The 22,614-nt window shown below is 47.7% G+C and overlaps 1 protein-coding gene across 1 annotated transcript; it reads left to right on the top strand.

Moving 5' to 3' along the window:
• The first annotated feature begins 830 nt into the window (after window positions 1–830).
• On the top strand, window positions 831–21,126 carry sema3e (sema domain, immunoglobulin domain (Ig), short basic domain, secreted, (semaphorin) 3E). Its single transcript, XM_076028946.1, has 17 exons — window positions 831–1,833; window positions 11,219–11,379; window positions 11,621–11,680; window positions 12,034–12,153; window positions 14,412–14,505; window positions 14,777–14,893; window positions 15,257–15,399; window positions 15,510–15,624; window positions 16,259–16,328; window positions 16,437–16,581; window positions 16,943–17,168; window positions 17,298–17,389; window positions 17,661–17,702; window positions 17,904–18,070; window positions 18,535–18,605; window positions 19,222–19,355; window positions 20,602–21,126. The coding sequence occupies exons 1-17, from the start codon at window positions 1,722–1,724 to the stop codon at window positions 21,124–21,126; spliced, it is 2,394 nt and encodes a 797-aa protein (XP_075885061.1). The 5' UTR covers window positions 831–1,721.
• Window positions 21,127–22,614: the final 1,488 nt, after the last annotated feature.

Genomic DNA, 22,614 nt, shown 5'->3' on the forward strand with positions numbered 1-22,614 from the left:
CGCAAGGACGCGAGAGGAGCCAGCATGTCAATGAGGTTCTGGTTAATATTTCAGATGATAGCGACAATAGCTTTACAAAAATAAAACCTGTCGGCATGCGCAAGCAGCAACAGTTGGAATACCAAGTCGGGGTGAGGCGTGCGCAGAGGCATTATTGAGGGCAGGGAGCTCACGAGGATAAACTAATAAGTAGGTTTTTATCATGATAAAGAGTGCGAGATGGGCTGGGGAGACAAACAGAGATTAAAGAGGGAAGGCGGAGGAAAATTGCCATGAAAGGAGCCTTAGAAAAAGAAAAAAAGAAAAACCCATGGTAACCGCGGTAATGACAGAAACAAACATGCGCAGGGGCAGCAATTGAAAAATGAAAGCAGAAGGATGCAATCCGCGCGGCTCGGGATCCCCGTTGAGGGGGCTGGGAGCGAGCGAGGGAGGGAGGTGAGGACGGAGGGGAAAGGGAAAGCTGGAGGAGGGGGGGGCGGTTGGGGTTGGTTGTGTGTGTGTGTGTGTGTGGGGGTGGGGGGTCCGCGGAGTGACACAGGAGTCAGAACGCAGCACACGTTTAATAATCCAGCTGCCGGCGAGAGCGGAGGGAGTTCTGGGGGCAATTTGGAAGCAGGGCTCTGTAAATCTATTTAAGCAACCCTGCACAACACACACACACACACACGCACGCACGCACACACACACACACGCCCACCCAGGCTTCTTCTCCGAGCCAAACCTCCCTGGCAGGAAGCCTTCAAGCGGGGACCAGTAGCACCAACTCTCTGAGGTTCCGGAGCCTCCCTGCACTGCACTGCATGACTCCTCAGGAGGCGTGAGCAGACTCAGGGAGCCGGAGCTTCACTCTCCACCCTGGCGCAGAGAGACGGCACGTCAGGCACGAGGCTCCCCCGACACTCCTCCCCCTTTCTCACTCTGCCTTTTCTTTTTTTCCCCTTCCTGGGCTCCTGTCCAGAGAGCGAGTGGCTCCAGTCCACCCAGGAGGAAGGACGGAGCTTGAGGACACGCTGAAGAAGCAGCAGCAGCAGCAGCAACTCCAGCTCCTGCATGCGTTCCTGTACTGCTGGAACAGAGCGAGACTGATTTCACTGATTGAGATTTCTTCTTCTTCTTCTTCTTCTTCTTTTTTCTTCTAACAAATCAGCAGCTCCTTATCCATCATTACATTTCAAACTTGCTGATTTTTTTTTTGTTTCATTTTTTTTTTTAGTCGTTCTGGACTGATTTGATCAACAGAGAGAACCTGAACCGGGGCCAGGCACACACACACACACACACACACACACAATACACACACACACACACACACACACACACACACACACACACACACACAGAGCCACGCAGGACCAAACCAAAACAGACGGACGGACATATGGACAGAAAGCAGTGGGCACTGCGGCGTGAGTGTAGCAACTGGACTTCTATTCTCCCTGGTTACAAGACTAAACAAGAAGAATAGCCGGAGCTGTCCAGCAGAAGTGGTGGGCGGATGCGGCGATCAGTGGACCGCCATCGGGAGGAAGCAGTTATAGAAGCTCAATAGACAAGACGTACACATCTAGATATTTATAGTCCAGGTGGTGATTGGCACCAGAGGCAACAAGGGGACTTTTCTTTCTTTTTTTTTGTCGTTTCTTTTCCTGGACTTTGCTGCGGATTAGGATTTTTTAATTTTGGGGGTTTTTGTGAGTAAATGTGGAGCGCCTGTCACAATGAGGATGGATAAATGCGCGGGGACTGTGCTGACGCTGCTGTGCGTCGTGGTGCTGAGCCCAACCCGGGCAGCCCACGCCGTCTACCCGAGGATACGGCTCTCGCACAAAGGTAGGAAGCCGCCGGCCGCAAAGTGATGGCGAGTCTGTGTGAGTCTGCGTGTGTGTGGTTGTGTTGCAACGGCGGCGATACGGGCTCGTCATTAATGCAACAGCACGCAGTCGCCACAGCCTCACCTCAAAGACGCACGCGGCCGTCACGGAGGAGGATCTCCAGAGCCGACAAACAAAAGCAGTCCGGTCCAGATGTTAATAATTAAAGGTCTTGATTGTCCAACTGACGCTCTGTCTTGTCTCTGACAGTCAGGGGAGTGTGTGTGTGTGTGTGTGTATGTAGAGTGTGGGGGGCGGGGGCGGTGAAAAGCAGCAGGTTGAGTCTATCTAATGAGTTTTTCTTTTTGAAGTTGCTGTAAAGTCGCAGCGCAGCCCCAGAGGGAAAAAGAAAAAAAAGTCTTCCAAGGCGTCTGCAGCAGCAGCTCCCGCTCTGGCATACTTTCACTCAAGTCCGGGAGAACCCCCTCCCTCCCCCCAACTTCCCCCCCCCCCGCCCCTCCGGTTCTCACCCCTCGCCAGCAGCCGCCCACCCCTCCCGCTTTAGTTTGTTTTGATCCCTCAGCCACGGTGGCTGAGAATGCACAATGTGGCTTTTCTCTTTGCAGAGATGGAGATGTGAGGTGTGTGTGTGTGTGGTGTCTTTTTGTGTATGTTTGTGTGTGTGTGTGTGCGTGCGTGTGTGATATGGCCGTCCGTGCCCGTTTGGAATGCAGACAGATTGTGGTGCGTCTCTCCTACAGTAACAGGGGTTTCTCGATCTTCTCGATCTGTTTTTTACTCTCCCGCGCCACCTCTCTGTTTATTTTTTGCCAAAAAATATATCAAAAATGAAGGAGATGATTCCACGTAAGCCCGTCAGTCACTGCGCAGACACTGGTGGGGAATTCGCTTGGCGCCGTAACTCGTTGATGCGGCGTCGAGTGGAGCGCGGCTTGCTCGCTTCGGATGTGGGCAAGTTTCGCTTGATTTATCTTTTATTTTTAACACGAAACATCAAGACAAGACAAGACAGACAGACAGACAGACAGACAGAAGCATCAAGAAAAATGACTTCCCCGCATCACGGATGCACAGGGAGGCCAACCAATCGCTCGAAAGGCAGTCAGTCTTTAACGCCTTCTTAGAAAAATGATCCGATCTTGACAGACGTCTCCAATAATTCACCACCTGCCTGGGGGAAGGGTGGTGGTGGTGGGGGGCAGCTGCTGTGATTGACGCCCTCCCCCCCCCCATGCCCCAATCCGCTTCTCCTCTTTGATACGTGTTCTGGCTAGCAGTGCGCGCTACCAAAAAGCCTCCAGTTGGATCCTATCATTATGGAATGAAAAACAGCTAAGCCTTAATATATGCCTCATGGGCTCCACCAGCCAATTCTGTGAGCACGGAAAAGAGAGAGAGAGAGAAAGAGAAAGAGAGAGAGAGAGAAAAACAGCTACACACTTCCACAGGCGGAATAGTGCGAATTCTTCGCACGCCTCTGACTTGGATGCGGTTCAGGGAGATCGATAGGGAGATGGTTTTTAGCTACTCGGCCCTGAGGACTAAGAAAGCATTAACATAATGCCTGCTATATCAAAACGGGCTGGAAAAAAGCAGACCCTCCACTTTTAAAAGGATTGGATATCCCTGCTGGAGGATTTTCACCTTGCCTCTGGTCAGAAACGGACAACAAGCGAGTGCCGGATCAATAGCAGCAGTGATGAAAACACCAGATCGGGTTTCTCGCAGCTTCAGGGGGTCAATTCTTGCGCATGTTCACGTCGCAGTCACATGTGCACAGAGTGACCTTATTGCAATGCGGCATCGCTGCTTGCTTTGATGTTAGCCACAACTAACATGCGGCACGGAATCTTTTTTTTTTTTTTTTCCTTTCTATTTTTTTGCTGTTGTTTCCCTTTCATCTGATCCGCACATCCAAGTCCGGACTTATGGATCGCTGGAGATCCCCCATTTGTTTCACTTTCATCCCAGTCATCCTTACACTTGCTTACACCCCCAATTAACTCCACTTTTCAAATGTTGCTACCTAAATGGGATCAGGAATCGAATTAAGATCACAAAGTCTGCGTCTAATCCGCGAGTGCACAGCTTCTGAAGGGCTTAAATACAGACTAAGGACGTCAAAACAGCTCGGATGCCTCAACTTTCCACCAATCGGATCCCTCCGAAATCTGGGTTACGGTTCCACCCGAAAATGTTTAGCTATACAGCGGGAAGTGAAATCTGCTCTTTTTGTACTGTGTTTTTGGACGGAGCTCAATTATCTTTGGTTCTACATCATCCAAAGGCTCTTGGCAAGCGGCTTCGCATTTCGTGGCCTGTGGAGCGAAATGAGGGCTTCTTTTATGGCAACCATCAATTCTGCTGCTAATGAAGCTGCGGCACCGCTAGCATGTGTCGCTTTCGCAGCGGGCAGGACTTCCTGCGAGCCGCTGCACTCCACGTCGTTACCGTCAATCCCGCTTTTGGTGGCCATGTGACGCAGGACCGACTCGTGTGTATCGTTTAATAAAAGCAGCTTAATCTGCCTTTAAACAACACACTGACTTTCTAATGCAAAGACTTCAAATCGTTTGTCAAGACGCTGGACCATTCATTTGGACAAAGACGTTTTAATACCGACGCCCACTGGCTGCTGTACCTGTTTGGAGCAAATAAACTTCCGTAAAAGATCCCAAATTTGTTTCCGACATTCCTTAGAAATAACACGGTTGGGCATATCATCATCATCATCATCATCATCATCATCATTGTTATTTCTGCCGACGAGCTTAAAACCTCCGTACACATGAACGAGCTCAGCAGCCGGGACCAATGGAATAACACTTGACAAATGAACCACACGGACGTAGGATTTCCTTTGAGCGCGCCTGCCAATGTTGTGTTTACGTTAAAATCAAAATCACTTAAGCATGATGTAAACATGCAACCCGAGATTAGTTTGATATAATTTGCTTTGGCAGCTTTAACATAATACTGCACAAGTTTACGAGTATATATAAACACACTGGCTTCTCTTAGCTCGTGCCAACATTTGCCCTGGGCTAATACGCTGGATGGGGAGAATCACATGCAAGACAGAAAATGTTGCAAATAAAATAATAATAAGAAGAAAAAAATGGACTCGGAGGTTTGTGAGTCTTGGCAGTTGTGCTGGTCAGAAGACATCTTCCCCTCCTCGTCACACCTCTGGAAAACGGTTGTATTTGAGCAAACAGAGGAGAAGTGCACGCAGGTGCGAACACAGGTAGCAATTACTGGCATTTGAAAGCCACTTTTGATCCATAATTTCAAGTCTTCCTCTAAGTAAACCTCCCGCTATGTATTTTACAAGCGATAAATGACGAGGCTGAAGGTGACTCTTATCTGAAGGAGAGACGGAGGGGGGGGAATACCAGCATGGCCTAAAGTTACGTCTGGCAAAAACAAAGTCGAGGAAAAGGAAAGGGGATTTTCTTTCTTTGAGCAGGTTCAAACTTTTCTCCTTTTTTATTTTTTTGCACAACGTTAAAAGTTTTGCAAAATCTCTTCCGCTGACGCACAACAAGGATCCGTGATTAACATTTATAACACGGGCCGCGGTCGCCGGGCAGCCATGGATCATGTGGCAAGCTGTACGAGAAAACAAAGGGTACGGATGAATAATAACGAAAGAAAAAAAGAAGGAAAGAAAGAAAGAAAAAAAACACCCCTGCGAGGTTTGTTTTGCGCGGCCGATTCCTTCTCATCCCTCTCCAGCTTTCTCGCTTTCCTCCTTTCTGTCCGTTCACCTCTCAGCATCCCTTCCTCTCCCATTGTGCGATGTGTGCGCTCGGCGGCTCGTTAATGAGATGTCCGGAGGGGAAGGCAGCTGGTACAACTCTAATATCCTCTCTGACCTTTTCCCCGGCGACAGGGCCACGCCGAGAGGACGGGGCCAGTTTGTTAAAGCAGAAAACGAGAAACGAGGCTGTTTCGGCCTTCGGAGGGGATGTTCACAGGTGTTGGAAGTGGATGGTGGAAGGGTCACAGGTGGTGAAAATGCCACTTTTTTTTTTTTATAGTACGAGACTTACAAGGTTTACATATTTATGCTTTCCATAAAAGAAAGGGGGAGAGGAAAAGGGTACTGGGATAATCCCATCTGTTCTGCGAAATTCCAAGAATTGAATAAAATTCCAATCACGACAACGAGCGTGGCGAAGAAATCCCTGTTTGTTTTCATTCATCGCGGTCCACGACTTGAATTACTGGGCTCGCTTCGCTTTCCTTTTTTTGGTTGGTCCATTTTTTTTTTTTTTTGTGAAGGGCTTTGAAGAGCAGCAGCACTTGGGATGAAAGAGATTTAAACAAAGAGCATCTGACCATCACTTCAGCATACGCATCGACAAACAGTGCATAGCTTACGTTAGCCCCCCCACCCCCGCCCAGGATCATAAACATGTGTGGGGGAGCCGATGTGGTTTTTTTGGCCAGAGGGGATTATGCTAACATCCACCGGTGCAACTGGGACCTGAATGAAGTTCAAACATGTAACACAGCGGCTGCTCATCCCTATATTTAATTTCTTTTTTTTTTTATTTCTCCACAACTTGGCAGGAAGTTGTGATTCATCGATTCAGAATTTTCAGCGATAGCAAGAGCAGTAAAAGCAAGTCGGGACATTTCTTGGGGTTCTGCAAAATTCCCTTTGCAATAACGTGCCTCTCATGAGTCAGCGAACTCCGTCCTTGACTTTTTGCTGGCATTTCTCCATTTGTGACATCATAAAGGGAACACAGACCTCACTGATGCTGTGTGTGAATGTTGCTTTTTGTGTCTTTGTCTCCTTCCGAAGGTCCAACAGAGCATTAGCTTTATCAAGAAGCTCAACCAAGACATTTTATGAGAGGCTGTAAACACAGTGCTATGTATTTTCTTTTTTTTTTGGAGCTCTATTGAATTTGGGGGAAAATCAAATGTGGCAGCCGCTCTGCCGGGGCTCAGTAAGAAAAATAAAGATCTGAGCAGGGGAAAAATATGGGACCTTTGAAATGTTTTTACAGAAGAAAATAAAAACACATAAAACGCAGAGAAGTCACAGCGTAGTTATTCCATGCAATTTAAACAACACCAGAGGGGCACTCTATATTATGAGGTGTATCCCTGAACTGTCTCCTGTCCGGATATTCTCCTGATTTATAACATCAATAATCTAACTGACTTGCGCTCAGTCCTTATTACAGGAGGAGAGGGGGGGGAGGATCCATTTGCTTTTTCCCTATGACTGGCCTGCAGCCGGGACGCTTCATGTGGCTTTAATTTGGCTCCATAGAATCATTACCTTCAGCTACACACAAGAGTTTTCCTGGGAGCCGCGGCTGAGTATCGATAATAGCATTTCGCCCCTGTTCACCGGCTCACCCAGGGGCCCGACAGGCTGCTTCCTCATTCTTGTCCCCGCTCCCGCTCCAGCCGACTCCAAGAACTCGCCCACTTTGTTTCTCTTCCAGGCCATGTGCCTTTACTCAACGAGGCCATGAATCACCCCCCCCAAACTGCAAACACGCCACTGCAAAAACTTTCGATTTCTGACAGGAGGTACGCGCCTCGCGCGGCCGGGACGGGATCGACTTTAAACGGTGATTGCGGCCTCCACACACGAGCGACTGCGCCACTGTGGGCACCCGACCTCCCTCCGCTACCTCCCGACCACCATCCCACTTTCTGCTTCCTCCTCAAAGCCCCGCAAAGCTCTCCTCTTTCGACTCCACTTCACCAAAATCGTCTGGGGGTTGGCGGCTGGGGTTGGGTGGTGGTGGTGGTCTCTCTCGGAGCTCCGCAGGCAGCCGATGAAAGCGTCTGTCTTCGGGGAGTCCCGTTTAATTTCCCGTTCATCGCGGTACATTTAAAGTGGGATCACAGTGGGCCTTTGTGTTTCCCTGGCTCCGCCGCTGATGGAGAAACCCCCGTCTCCTCCTCCTCCTCATCCTCAGCTGACGGCGAAGTAACCCTCTCTGGCTGCACACAATGAAATACCTCGGAGAGCAGGAAGAGAAAAATCTGGAACCCATCCTCCTTCTCTCCCTCCCTCCCTGTCCTCACCTCCTCCTCCGCCTTTTCATTCTCCACTCTAAGCTGTGGTGGCAAACGTCTTTGGCTGGTGCACATAATGACAGACTTGAGCCCTTTCAGACAACACTCGGCACTCCCAAGCGTCTCTCGATGCATTTGAGAGATCACAACGCGCCAACCGCGCTCTGCAATCAAGCGCAATTACGCTGTTGTGTCTATCGACACCCCTCTTTTCTTTATATTTGAAAATATGATTACAGCTTTGGCCCAAATCAGTCAATTTTGTCGACCACGCTACGGAACGCACCCGTGAGTCCCTGTGAATTAACGCGGGCGTGCGCACGTCGGAATGGTGGTGCGTGAGGCTCAGAGCTGTCGACACGGATCGGCTGCCACTCATCCTTATTGACGCCGACAGGCGCCGGGTTGGAAGGTAACAGGGTTTGACTGCCGCGCTGTTTACCCCCTCGCTCTGAATATCCGTCCGAGTCCGTCATCGGTACGAGTGGTTGCAGACGCGTAACTCGAAGAAAGGGCCGACTGTACAAGGGCCCAGCTGGACACTTGTACAATAGCGGGGGGTTTTCAGGCTTTGAGGGCCGCGGCTGATCCAAGTCCGGCTTAACTCTGGGAGAAATGTGAGTGGAGTGCCACAGTCTCAGAGGAGTAGGAAGGGGTTAGTGTGTGAATGGTTTCACATCTCCTCTGTATAGGCGCACATGTTGGAGTAAGAGCTAGCAAGTGTATGTGTACTGTACTGTACTGTATTAAGCCAGCGCAAACTCATTTTTATTTATTCATATTTCTCTTTATTTTTAGCTATTTATAGTTGGTTTGATTGGTCAGGCTACCATGGTGTAACTTGCAATGGCAAATATTTAGTTTCTAGTTTGTACCAGCTTCAACAATTGCAACTTCAATTGACAAAGTTAGCTTATTTTAACTTCTCCAACTACTTGGTGATTTTTTTTTAATGGAACTTTTCAAAATGCTCACTTGAGATTAAATATTTTTCAGAGCATCAGGGACAGATTGTTAGTATCATGTTTATGTTTTACCTTTTTACCAGTGTGGAAGGGGGCATGTTGTAAGCATGTATGTGTTTGTGTGTGTGTGTGTGTGTGTGTGTGTGTGTGTGTGTGTGTGTGTGTGTGTGTGTGTGTGTGTCTGTGCATGTGAGAGAGAGCGAAATCGAGAAAACCATAGACAAGGACAGAAAAAACTGGGAGCCCTGAGTGTGTATGTGTGTGTATGTGTGTGTAAATTAGATAATTACAGGAAGCATGTCTGAACCCTGGCACAACATCACTGCCACATGCCCTCGCTCTCCGCCATCCACCAGCCCGAGCGCTAATGCTGCTAAAACAAACGGCCGCTTGTCTCCAACACAGAAATTGTAATAGCAGCCAAATATACACAGCCACTCCTTTGTGGATACCTAATCCAATGTTAAACAAATAGAAGCATCCCCCACCCCCGACTCAATGTACACACTTGCTATGAGTCATCTGCAGAAATGGGATAACTGCTCTCGCCTTCCACCTTGAGGATCAAGTATCACTAAAAACATAACAAACTTCATTTCAACATAACTGCCCCCCCCCCCCCCCCGGCCCACACAAAATCACATTGAAATATCTCAGAATGATTCAAAGTTCAAAGGGATTGTTCCCAAAAAGTTTACATTTCATTTGACATTGATTGATGATTGATGGAGGTTTTTTATACCTGCTAGCTGTGTAGCCGCTAGCTGTGTGCTTGAAAATAACACAAACAAACAACAACAAAAAAAGTAAAACATAACATGGCCTTAAACTGCTTGTACATTGTCACACAAGTTTGCTGTGTAGCGACTCTAACCTCACTGGCGGGAACAAGTGTTAGCTTGCGCAACAAGTTACTTCTGCTCTTCGCTAAAAGGTTCGGTTGATATTTCGGGCAAAAAAAACAAAAAGTTTCAAGTGCCACAAGACTGCTTAGTCTTACCGACACCTGGGTGGCACAATGCAAGAAGTGTGGAGAAAGTACGGAGTCATTTTATGTTGGTTTTCTCTGAGTTCGAGGTCACTTCTGTTGTGTTGGCCTTGGGTGGAGGTTTTCCCTGTGAAACCCCAGAGCCGTTATGTGGATTAGGAAATGTCTCCAGAGCCTCCACTGACATTGTGGTGAGTAGAAAATGGGTGAAAACGTCAACTTTGCGTGAACTTTCCCTCACTGCTGCAGTAGATTTAACCACGCAAGTGCTCAAGTTGACGTTTTTTTTCCCCCTCTTCCAACATGAGGGAGTCCTCTGACGACAGTCCGCGGTGAATCCGATCGCACACCCTTCTTCTGGGCTGGAATCAGTGTGTTTTAACAGCTCTGTTGAGCACATTCCCTCTTCTTTTTTCTTTTTTTTTCGTTTTACAAGGACACCTGCGTCAGCTCGCTCGTGTGTTAGTGAAAGATTTTTGAGAGGAAGTTCTCACCCCTGGGGCTTAACTCACCTCCAATCCTTTTGCACTCGAGGCTTTCAAAAGCTGACAGAGAGCTCGTATAAATGAGCTGCCTGTCAGCCTCAGTTCACATCTGACTGCATGCAAACTATCTGTGTAGCTACTTGCTCTGCGGTTACCTTGGATGAGTGTGTGAGCATGTTTACATGTAATGACACATCTGTCACGGAACACCGCTTCCTTTAAGGCATACCGGATCATCTAAATCAAGACTGACAGGGAGTGGCAGGCGATTTCAAAATGAATGGCAGATAAAGAGAGTGGTTCCGTTTCCTGTGTGATAAAACTGCTTCCTCCTGGTAGAAGAGAGCATAGGTCACATCAAATGTCCCTCTTATTAATCACACCATCTTTTCCCAGGCCTCATATCGCAGTTGTGACCCGTAAGCTGAGTCCGGGGCGACGGAGAGACGTCTGGGAGGTCCGCTGTGATTTGCTGGAAATACAAATGCTCACCAAAGAGGAGACTGGGTGCACTTAAAGTTTATTGAACGAGCCAATTGCCCGAGACGCATGGCTAAATTGACGGGAGGGGAGAAAAAGGTGTAGAAAATGTGAAGATGAGATTGAATGATAAGCCTACTGTTGCTCTTTGTCCTCTCGTGGGAGCTGCAAATCAGAAACACATGTGGCAGAGGGTCCTTGGCCATGGGATTCAGAGACAGGCTACAAACCCAGGCGAGCCAAATCCCTTAAGGAGAGTTTACACATCCAAACGTAATCTTTTCAGGCAATGCAGGTCATTGCAATAGATGACACGAGTCTCCGTCACCCGACAGGAATCCTCGGTAATTTGCAGATTTCAATCGTGTTGCTGTAATTATTTTGTCGATGTGTGCGCTTGTTTGTCTGCAGAGCTCTGGCAGCTGAACAGGTCGTGGGTGTTCCAGGGACATGGAGCGTCTCTTCAGCCCCAGACCATGCTGCTGGACGAGGGCCACCAGAGGCTTTACGTCGGGGCCAAAAATACTCTGTTCTCCCTGAGTCTGGACCGGGTTAACACAGATCCAAGAGAGGTAGGCCAGACCGTCTGCTAGGAAGTCAGACACATTGAACTTGCGCACTCTGGGGGTAATGGGTTAGCCAAACAGAGCAGTTTCATGCTATATATGTCAGTGCTGGTCCCTGATATTTTTTTTCCAGCAGACATAATGGTGGTTTGGTCTATATATTATTATTAAACAAATTTTAAATGAATTTTGACAGTGTTTTTCATGCTCATTTTCACTGCCTGTAACCCAGTGTGTTTTCTTTTAGATCCAGTGGGCCAGTACAGATTCTCAGATCGAGGAGTGTCTGATGAAGGGGAGAGAGAAGGTAAGGCTGCATACCAATTTGTGCCTCCAGCAGCCCTGTGGGGGCCGTGGCCAAAGCTCGAAGCCCAAACATGACATTGCACATCCTAAATCCGATTAACCTATTATAAAGCTAAAGTACGTCAATTATGGAGATTGATTCAATCAGTGTGTTTGCGCTGGTTTACATTTGCCACTGTGCTCATTAACCTTTCTTTAACCTGAGGTATTGATGTCATTGATGATGAACCATGGCATTTCTCCCATCGCATCATCCCCCCCGCCCCCCTGCTTGGCCTCAGTCCATCCATCTGACCCCTTCCGCCTCCCCGCAGTCTCTCCCATCACTTAATTAATTTGTACCTCTTCCAACAGCCAGAATGTGCTAACTACGTCAAGGTCTTGCAAAAGTACAACCAGACCCATTTACTGGTGTGCGGAACAGGAGCCTTCAACCCTGTTTGCGGCCTGGCTCGAGTGGGACACACAGGACAGGTATGTCGATTTTTTTTTTTTTTTTTTTTAAAGCAATAGATAAAACTGTTGTTAAACTTTAGTTGAGATATTATCTGCGTAAGATTCAAGAATTTAGAGGGATCTGTTCGCATGGATTCTACCCTATTTCTCTGGCTGTCATCAAATTCTTCATGCTGTTTGGACAAGGTTCCACCCAGGAGATGCTGGGATTGTTAGTACAGCTTGGACTGCTGTGATCCTAAACCCTTAGCACATGCTACGCTACTACGGTTGGGTTTTAACCCACATGCCAACAACGAGCACGGAATCTGAAGACATATGTGGCCAATTTTATGGAATCTCTGGAAGTTTTCATTTTGTGAGAGCAGCGCAGGTAAGGAGCAGGATGGGATGTCCATGACTGGAGCGGCAACTTCTGAGGTCAAAGGTCAGGGTTGGGCACATTGTAGTTAGGGTTAGGGTTGGAATGGAAGCCTGTCCTAAATCCTCACAAGGATGCTCACAGATGCATGTGTGTGTGTGTGTGTGTGTGTGTGTGTGTGCGCGCGCGGGTGTGCGGTGACTTATTGATTAATATTTGAACAGTGCTATGCTCGCATATCTGAGTCCTGCTTGCATTTCTCAATGTGGTTTCCTGAAAATAATTTTATATGTAGGGTATGAAATTACATCTTGTCTGGAGGAACAATTAAAGCAAACTGAGTCACATTTATTAAACAATGACGGCTGACCGTAATTCATATTGCCCTTTAAAACCTAAACCATACTGTATTTAGATTGGGTGTTAAAAATAATACAATTCTACAATTTCTTATATTTCCCTCCTCTGCAATTACGGCTGTTTTATGATTATTTTACCTTGAATATCAGAGAAGGTTAATCCTGAGTCAGCCCATCCTGCCTCTTTTCCATTCGGTTTGGGTAGGCCGCGTTTCATGATGAATGAGTTTAACTTAGAAACCGACTTCAGTTACAGTCAAACTCAGGGTAGTCGTCGGAGCACCGTGGGGTTCTCCGCCAGCTCATAAATCAACGCACGACACCCTCTGTGATCTGCCACTGACAGTCATAAACAGTGTGGTGGCCCGCAGCTTATGAGCTCTGGTTCTACGGGGAGCTGGTGTGTGTGTGTGTGTGTGTGTGTGTGTGTGTGTGTGTGTGTGTGCGTGCCTGTGTGAACGCGGTGCAGGGCAACAAGTTCAAGAGAGTCGAAGTTGGTTATACACATTAAGACAACAGTCCTTTGATTTCTCATCCATCACTCCTTGCCTCATCTATCTCCCGTCCACACTCTCATCCATCACTTTCAGATCTGCACCTTTGCTACAGTAATTCTTTCAACCTGCCCCTTCACATGTTGCCGGGGTTTATTTTGCATAGGGTGCAGGAACGAGACTTTGCCAGTAATCGCTGCGTAGCTGTTTAAGCTTTTCAAAAGAAGTGGATCGTATCTCAGTTGTCACCTCACAATTAGCTCTGATTGTGGAGTCGGTTAGGAAGCCGGAGCATTTGGCCGACAGTGATGCTGTGAGGTCATATTTTCAATGGATCACGTATTTGTTAGATTGCCATCACCTCCGTGAAGAAAAATGTGCCAAATTTTCCTTAGAAAAAAAGAAAAACAGCAAGAACGAACAAGCAAGCTATGATGGTAACCTTTTCATTTAATTTTCTTTTTTGAACAACATAAAAAGACTTGTTAGCAGGCGGTAGAAACCTATGGCAGTATCACCTCCCCCCCAATGCTGACCTCTGACCTGGTCACTCAAACCAATTGTTGGGTAGGGTTGTTACCCTGCACGATGTCTGATTCCACAGATGACCCTGGAATCTTCTCAGACTAGCATGGTCATCTCGGAGGATTAGGCGCCAGATAGTGCAGGTATTGGATTGCCACTGGCTGCGCTGAAATGTAACTGCAATAAGACGGTTTTCAGTGGTGGCACAATGACACCAAGAGTCGCAAAAAAGTTCTATATCAAGTGTTCTCCACATCATGTCCATACTTCTCTGTGTCTCTGTGTGATGGGTGTTGCCAGTCACATGCTTAGATTCGCTAAAGTTGCCAGTTTTCCAACAAATTATAGAGTCAGTGAGAACAGATGAATAAACCGCTTTTCAACAAAAGGGAAATTTTCCTTAGAAGCCTCACTCACTTCCCATGTTGTTGTTGTAAGACAAGATTGCCGAGGGGAATGAACAAGATGTCCACTGACGCGAGTCTCAGATCCAATGACGAAAAAGTTTGAATATTAAAACATGTTTTTCAATCCCAGGACAGGCAGTTCGCACTTGAGGAAGACAGCGTTATGAGTGGCAGGGGGCGCTGTCCATACAACCCCAACAGCCCGGTCACGTCCACACTCGCCGGTAAGACACAGCTCGCTAAATCTGTCTGCACGAACTGAACACCCGCGAGACCTTGTTCTGTGGCGCATGTGCTAATTTTATCTGCATGTGTAACGATTCCAACCGCGAGGCGGTTCGGCCACACTTGTCTCGCGGTTTAAGAAGTAGATGCTGCCATCTTGTGGTCATTTGCGTGAAACTATTCGATCCCCAACATGAGGGCGTTGCGCCCTTAATAAAGCATGTATAGCTAATTATTAGCAATGTGTGCGTGTGTGTATGTTTCTGTCAGGTGGAGAGCTGTATATTGGCCTGTATACGGACTACTGGGAGAACGATGGCGCCCTGTGTCGCCTCAACGACCAGACGCACACCCGCACTGAGAGAAATGACAGGCAGCAGCTCAGTGGTTAGTGACTGTATTATTATTAATATTATGATGATATAGGTGCAAATAAGATATAGGGTTTTTAATTACACTTAATGACATGACATGTTTGTATTCAATGTTTAGTTTGTAAAATAATTACTGATTATCAATTTAACCTAAAAGGAGTTATTATTAAATGATGAAGATTGTTCTGCAAAACTAATTAGTCAGAAATCCTGTTTTGGTGGAATTGTGTGAATTTGTAAAACAGCTAAAAAAAAACAGTGAATGAAAAACATGCATGTTTTTTTTTTTTGGGGGGGGGGGGGGGTTTGCTCCTAATTATGGTTCTACTACCTGTAATAATCATCACAATCGTGATTTTTTTTTTTCCCCCAACAGAACCTAAGTTCGTGGGCTCCACAATCATCCCCGACAACGACGACAGGGATGACGACAAGGTTTACTTCTTCTTCACCGAACTGGAGTCGGATGTCGAGGGAGCGAAGAAGGCCGTATACACTCACGTTGGCCGAGTGTGCGCGGTGAGAAAGCTAATGCCCTGTAAACTTTCTCGGCTTCCTGCTGAAGCTGCAGCGGCCCTGCGCTGACTCTCCCTGTGCTGACTCTCCCTGTGCTGCTACCAATCTGTCAGAATGATCAGGGGGGTCAGAGGATGCTGGTGAATAGATGGAGCTCCTTCCTGAAGACCCGTCTCATCTGCTCCGTGGCCGGGCCGAACGGCATCGACACGCACTTTGACGATCTCGGTGAGGCTGTAAGATCGATGTTTTGCACGACCTGCTGATGATCTGGGAATAAACTTTCATTTATTTATAATTATTATTGATTAATTAAAATGCATTTTAACACTTGAAGGCCCACTGCATAAGGTTTGATGCCATCTAGTGGTGAAAAACATCATTTATCACATTCAGCACAACACCCATTCTATGTACATTTTAATTACATTGTATGATACGCCTCCAATCTGCAAGCTATTTTCTCTTATCAGTTAATTCCATTTGGGACACACCATTTAAATACGTGTATTAGCATAGCATGTTCTGTTAAAAAAAAAAAATGCATATCTGACAGGCATGGGCAAACTATGGCCCGGGGTCCATATGCGGCCCATTAGGCTTTTTAATCTGGCCAGCCGAACTTGAAGAAATGATATTAATAGTAAGTTAGTCATAAAATAGCTGTATGTCATCCATATTTTCAATGTTTTAAGAGTCATAACATAAAGTGCTAAATACCGTGAGGTTGCTCCCCTCTGCCACACTTTAGAACCTATTGTGGCCCACCAGTGAAAAAGTTTGTCCACTTCTGATGTTGACCACGCAGACCTGAATTGAAATGGGCCGATGCAGATGTTAAATTCTCCTCTCTGTGTTTCAGAGGATGTGTTTGTACTCAACAACAAGGACGGAAAGAACCCAGAAATCTTCGGGCTCTTCAGCACAACCAGGTGAGGATGGTGAGGGCGACGCAGTCACATCCTCGTGGAAGTCACTGTGTCCGTTCGTTCCTTGAACACCAAGCCAAAATGAAATCTCTCTTCTTCTTTTTTTTGCAGCGCCGTTTTTAAAGGCTACGCAGTGTGTGTCTATCAAATGGACGACATCAGAGCTGCTTTCAATGGTCCGTACGCCTACCGGGAGAAGCCCGAGCATCACTGGACTCCACAAGAGGACAGGGTCCCGTACCCCCGACCAGGATCGGTGAGTCTTTGAGCCAGCGCGATGGGCTTTGGAGGGGTTGAGGAGAGGCTCCTGGCTGAGGAGGGTATTGGAGGATGTCGGCTGGTGGTGCTCAGCGTCATTATGCATTCCCGGCACTCCGACAAGACGCGTCCTTCCAAGAGGGCAGCGTCGAGAGCGTGTAGGGCAGCCGTGATGAATGTTGGTGGGGTTGTAGCTACATCAGCAGCACAAGCAGAGACACCGAGAGCCAACGCAGGGTGCACGGCAGCATTCTCATTTCTTTTACCTTACACTCCGTCAAGCTCCAGTGGCAATGAAAGCCCACCTCTCGTCTCCGGACGCTGCTCTCACCATCATCCTCGCGTTACCCCCTCGACAGTGCGCCAGCAAGGTGAACGGAGGCGGCTTCGCCAGCTCCAAGGAGTTTCCCGATGAGGTTTTGCGCTTTGCGCGCTCCCACCCCGTGATGTACCGGTCCATCCTCCCCCAGCACCGCAGACCCGTCCTGCTGCAGACAGAACCGGGCAGCAGGAAGCTGACCCAGATCGCAGTGGACAGAGTCCAGGCCCAGGATGGACACTACCACGTCCTCTACATCGGCACCGGTACACACAGCTGTCACGAGTGAATGCCTCTAAACACACTGCGTGCAAGATTTTGGGCGCAAACATACAGTTTTGTGTCTGATGCGATCAAAATTTTGCAGATATGTTATTTTAATATCTTCCCGTTAGATGACTCAGTGGTGTTGAAAGTTATCACCATCTACAACAAAGACACCGACACTACGGAGGAGGTGCTGCTGGAGGAGTTGCAAGTGTTCAAGGTATGCTATTTTTCACTGGAATGTGTTTGAGTAAAGGTGGCATTGTGCGGTATCATAGTGCATCCCTGCTGCTGCTACAGCAGTTACTGCATAGATACCGGAGTGTCCAAAACTGTCCAAACTGTATTTGATATGTATAAGCAATTATTATTCATGTGCAAACACAGTTGCTGTTTGGTGCCATGTCAAGGAGTGTAATGTCTGCGATTGTCAGATGACTTTTGTGGAACAAAGCTTCAATGTTGTGAAATGTGCCTTGCCTTGTCCGCAGGAGCCCGCAGCCATACGGGAGATCATCATTTCCCCTAAAAGGGTAAGCACGCCGCTTGAATGCACAGTTGATCTATTCGTGCAATTCCGCTGCATGGCCACAAGGGGATGACATTGACACATCTCAAGATCTTGACATGTGGACCGATCCCAGAAGCATGCGCGTCAACTTTTAACGGTTTCAACCGCGCGCTGTCCCCCTTTCGTGTTCATCACAACCCTGTTTGCGTGATCGCCTCCACAGCAACAGCTGTACGTGGGCTCGGAAGTGGGCGTGGCCCAGGTCAGATTGCACCAGTGTGACCTCTACGGCTCCGAATGTGCCGACTGCTGCCTGGCCAGAGACCCTTACTGCGCCTGGGACGGCATCACCTGCTCCAGATTCTACCCTGCTGGAGTCTACCCCAAGAGGTAGGCAGGGACACACACACACACACACACACACACACACACTCACACACACACACACACACACACACACACACACAGGCACACACACTCAAAATTCAGCGGCAAGCCTCACTGCCTCACTCCCACAGGTGTGTTTGTGCGATATCAGCACTTGACACCGAAGTGCAGCGCACACTTCTGTTCCATCAGTGCATCTTGCATCGCTGAATGTCACGATGCTCCGAAGCTGCTTTTTTTTCTATTTTTTCCCCCCTTATCAAGTCGGTATCACAGGCTGCGGGAGACATGGCGGCCCCCTGTGTTATGTAACGGCCATCAGTATGCGCCGAGCATCCTTTTCCACCACTTTCCTTCACTGCTCTTTTTCTTCCCTCTCACCGATCGCTGGCAATTTCATGACATGTTCGCCTCTCTCACTCTCCCCCTCTCCCCTCCCCTCTCCTCTCTCCCTGCTCCAATCTCAGCAGACGATTCAGGCGACAGGATGTTCGCCATGGCAACGCTGTCCAGCTGTGCAATGGACTGCAAATTGATGGTTAGTGTGCGAAATGGCAGTGTGTGTGTGTGTGTGTGTGTGTGTGTGTGTGTGTGTGTGTGTGTGTGTGTGTGTGTGTGCTTGTATGTATTCCCTTGCAATACCAAACAAATAAAAAAATTACTGGCTCATTAGAATCGGCAACCGGCACAGCTTAAGGGTCCAGTGTGTAATATTTGGGATAATTTAGGATTTTTATATTGGTAAAAGCCGAATATGCTGCCCATAAACACATTAATAAAAATGCATAGTCACAGTACAATAAGTTATTTGGTTTTCTTACCCATAGAATGGATCTTGTTTTTACATAAGAATGTTGTTGCTGTTAGTCAATTAAAAATCTTAATTGTGATTAATCGCATTAGCATCCTGAGTCAACTCACGACTAACAGGACAAAAAAACTCAAAGGAGTTTGAGTTAACGCGTCATTAACGTGTTAATTTCGACAGCCCTGATATGTATATATATATATATATATATATATATATATATATGTATATATATGTATAAGCACAAATGTGTGATTCTCTCGTGATTTTAAGATCCTCATCAGTTGGTTCTCATATTTGTTTTTTGTTTTTTTTGTTTTTTTCACCACCGTGCCTTTGCGTGCAGACGGGCAGTGGGAGAGAGCCGAGGAGAGGCTGGCGTACGGCGTGGAGAGCAACAGCACCTTGCTGGAGTGCGTCCCCCGGTCGCTTCAAGCCAGGGTGCTGTGGTTCTTGCAGAAGGGCGAAGACAAGCAGGAGGTGAGTTCGGTGCTGCTGCTCGTTGAGGGAACGTCAGGGCTGCAGAATGAAATACAGGACTGTCACACTCCAGCGGCAGGCGGCATGAATTGCTGAGTCACCTACATGCATATATGAGCACCTTGTGCGGGTGAGCATGCATAGACCTGCACGCATGAAGTAACGCACCTGCCCACACACAGACACACACAGACATCATACTTGCTGAATGCTCTTGTTTGTTGATGTATTAGTCTTTTCACTCAATATTCGCTGTTGAAGTATGACATTTTATTGCATATACATCGATATTATTGGATGTTTCCAATGGTTGTAGCATTATAAAAGAGGTTGGAGATCAACCATGGTTGAAAACCTGCCTGCACAGCACAGCATCTACTTTGAAAACCCCCTCTTTTTTTAAATCAAGCACTGTTTTAAGTTTTTGACTTCCGCATTAATGGGCTCATAGAGCGTGCGCAGTAGTGTCACTTCCCATCATGCCTCTGTAAGTCACATGATCTATTTGGCCAATCAGAACGACCCTGGAGATCACTTACAGACACGTCATGACGCAGCCAATCAGAACGAGCTGAGACACAGCAGCACGTACGACGTTGTGACGTCACGCTGGAAATGAACTCTTTGCTGGTGATTTTCTGGACTTTATCGTTTTTCTAAACGACTAGAAGACCATAACTAAAAAAAAAAAAAATCTACAACAGAAAGATTTGCGATGAATCGCGTTTCACGTCACAGTCGTCCTGTCAGCCGGTTTAAAGTCATATGTTTTTGTATTGCAGTCTATGGGGATAAATGTTTTTTTGGGCCCATGGGATTCTTTTGTTGCAGTACCTCCAGTGGCCACTGGGGAAAGATTAGTGCGCCGCTATACTGCCAGTCCATCCATGCTCTCAAACAATCACTGAATATGTAGGTAATGTGTTTAGAAAGTCTATGTTTGTCTGCAGAAGCAAAGTTTAGCCTAAAAAAAGAAGAACACAAATGAATGGACTGCGTACCTCAAATAACATTGTATAATTTAATTAAATGCTCTAGTAAAGTGCCAGGGCCCATTAATTTATCCGTCACTTAATTTACTTCTCTAGGTTCTTTTTTTTTAATTAAAAGTTCCTCTTTGGTAGAGGAACTAATGTGTCACTGGAGGATGCCCACAATCGACGGCTGCAAAAAAAAAAGGAGAATTTCTCTCATCTAAAAGAAAAATAAAATTGATTCCATCTCCTCCTCCTCCTCCTCCGTGCAGGTGCGCGGAGACGAGCGGGTGGTGGTGACCTCCCACGGGCTGCTGCTCCTGCGGCTGCGAGCCTCCGACGCCGGCGTGTACGTGTGCCAGACGGTGGAGCACGGCTACGTGCACACACTGCTGCGCGTCTCCCTGCGCGTGCTGCCGGGCGAGCGGGTGGAGTCGGCCACGCGCGGGCCCAACGACGCCGTCGCCGCCACCACCTGCCAGCACCACCGCCCGCCCTCGCCCCCTACTGGCCGCGGCAGCGTCGGCCCCCGGGCCCTGCCACCGCCACCGCTGCCGCTGCCGTCATCCTCGCTCCCGGGGTCTCACTCCCGCATGTGGTACAAGGATTTCCTGCAGCTGATTGGCTACGGGAACGCCCAGCGGGTGGAGGAATACTGCGAGAGGGTGTGGTGCTCGGACAAGAAGCGCAAGAAGGCCAAGAGGAAGTACGCGGCGGCGGCGGCGGGCGAAAGGCGGGGGAAAGGGAAAGCGGACGAGAACTCCCACCGAGCGCCTCGGCACACGGTGGACACCTGAGGAGAGTGGACACACACACACGCACACGCACACACAAACACACACACACACACACACACACACAATCACCATAAAGGTCAGACTCACTGTACCGTGTAAAAGCTTTTTTCATTTCTTGCTTTGAACAAGAGCAGCAACATTTAAAAAAAAAAGAAGAAGAAGAAAAGATAAGAAGCCTCAGTAGAAGCAGGCTGCCGCCGTTTCTGTAGCGACATTTATCACCCGCTGATTTCACTGTCGTGTTCCCTCCCGTTTGAAGAGACAACATTTCTCCGCCTCCCTCGAGTCGGGATGAGCTAATAAGGCGCCGCCGTGTATGCTAAAGAACGGCCGTATCAACCGAGCAACTCGGAGGAGACGACAAACAGGATGAAACGGCGTCGCCTTTGATCCGAAGCGACAGGACATTAAGCATCAGCCGCCGTGGAACAGACGCGGCCCGACCCCGGCTGCCAACCCAAACGAAACCAAACCTCACGCTCCGCCTCCCGGCACGACAATCTCCGACCTTCTCCTCTTTGTTTGCTCGTCGCTGCGCTAACTTATTTTCTTGGCTTTTGTGGTCGTGTGTGTGATGTCGTGAAACTGGAAAACGTTGTGCTTCTTGCTTTTGTGCAGTGCAAAAAACAAAAACACGCGGCTCCGGTTGCGTGAGGCCGACGCTCTGAGCGACACCAAAATTTCAAGGCATGTCTGTCTGCTTGATTCTCTCATTGGAAATAATGACTAAGCACTTGTAAAGAAACAAAACAAACAAAAAAAAAAACGTCACGCCAGGTGATTACAACTATTATCGTCGACGTTGTGTTCGGATGTGTCAGCATTAAGGTGTGTATTTGGTATCTTACTATTATTAGTATTATTATTATTTATCTTGAATTCCTATTGGTCAGGCCATGCCGTTTGCTAGCTAGCTGTGCACTTGCTAGCCTCCCTTCCGGCTCCCATCACACCTTTAGCCCCCCTACCCCCCGCGCGCTCGCTAGCAGATGATCATTGTGCGGTCGACGGGGTTTTGTAATTATAGCCACGATGAGCGCCGTTACAATTTGCTCAAAGCAGGAAAACGTGTGTAACTGTGGCTGCGCCAGCATCAGCCTCACCAATGTACGGAGAAGCAGTCACTGGACGTCTCAGAGAAAAATGCTTTGTCACGCCTGTAAATAGCTTGCGTCCGGTCGGAGGGATCGCTACTTTTTCCATTTTGTGCCTTATTTATGTCCACGTTTTTTTTTTCCGTCACTTTATACTTTTTAACCGTGTTGTTTCCTATTATAGAGTTGCATATTTAACTGTGTCTTATAGAAGGAAAATACTGTGTCTGCTTTTAACACCTTATGAAATATCTGTCATTAAAAAAAAAAAAAAAAAAAAAGATGGACCGCCGCTCTCCCCTGGTGTAACCTTTGAAGGTGAGTTTCTTCCACACTGACAGACACACATAGATTCTGGCCTATTTAAGAATCAGAAAGCCATTCATTTGGGAAT

The sequence above is a fragment of the Nelusetta ayraudi genome, unplaced genomic scaffold, assembly GCF_046127955.1.
Source record: "Nelusetta ayraudi isolate G7.1 ecotype Tasmania unplaced genomic scaffold, CSIRO-AGI_Nayr_v1 ptg000026l, whole genome shotgun sequence".
Classification (NCBI taxonomy): domain Eukaryota; kingdom Metazoa; phylum Chordata; class Actinopteri; order Tetraodontiformes; family Monacanthidae; genus Nelusetta; species Nelusetta ayraudi.

Excerpts from the sequence above, each read along its gene's own strand:
- sema3e (XM_076028946.1), top strand. The coding sequence starts at position 1,722 with ATGAGGATGGATAAATGCGCGGGGACTGTGCTGACGCTGCTGTGCGTC. Across the intron at positions 15,400-15,509 it reads ACGTTGGCCGAGTGTGCGCG|AATGATCAGGGGGGTCAGAG; the intron begins GTGAGAAAGCTA and ends CCAATCTGTCAG. Across the intron at positions 16,582-16,942 it reads CGTACCCCCGACCAGGATCG|TGCGCCAGCAAGGTGAACGG; the intron begins GTGAGTCTTTGA and ends CCCCCTCGACAG.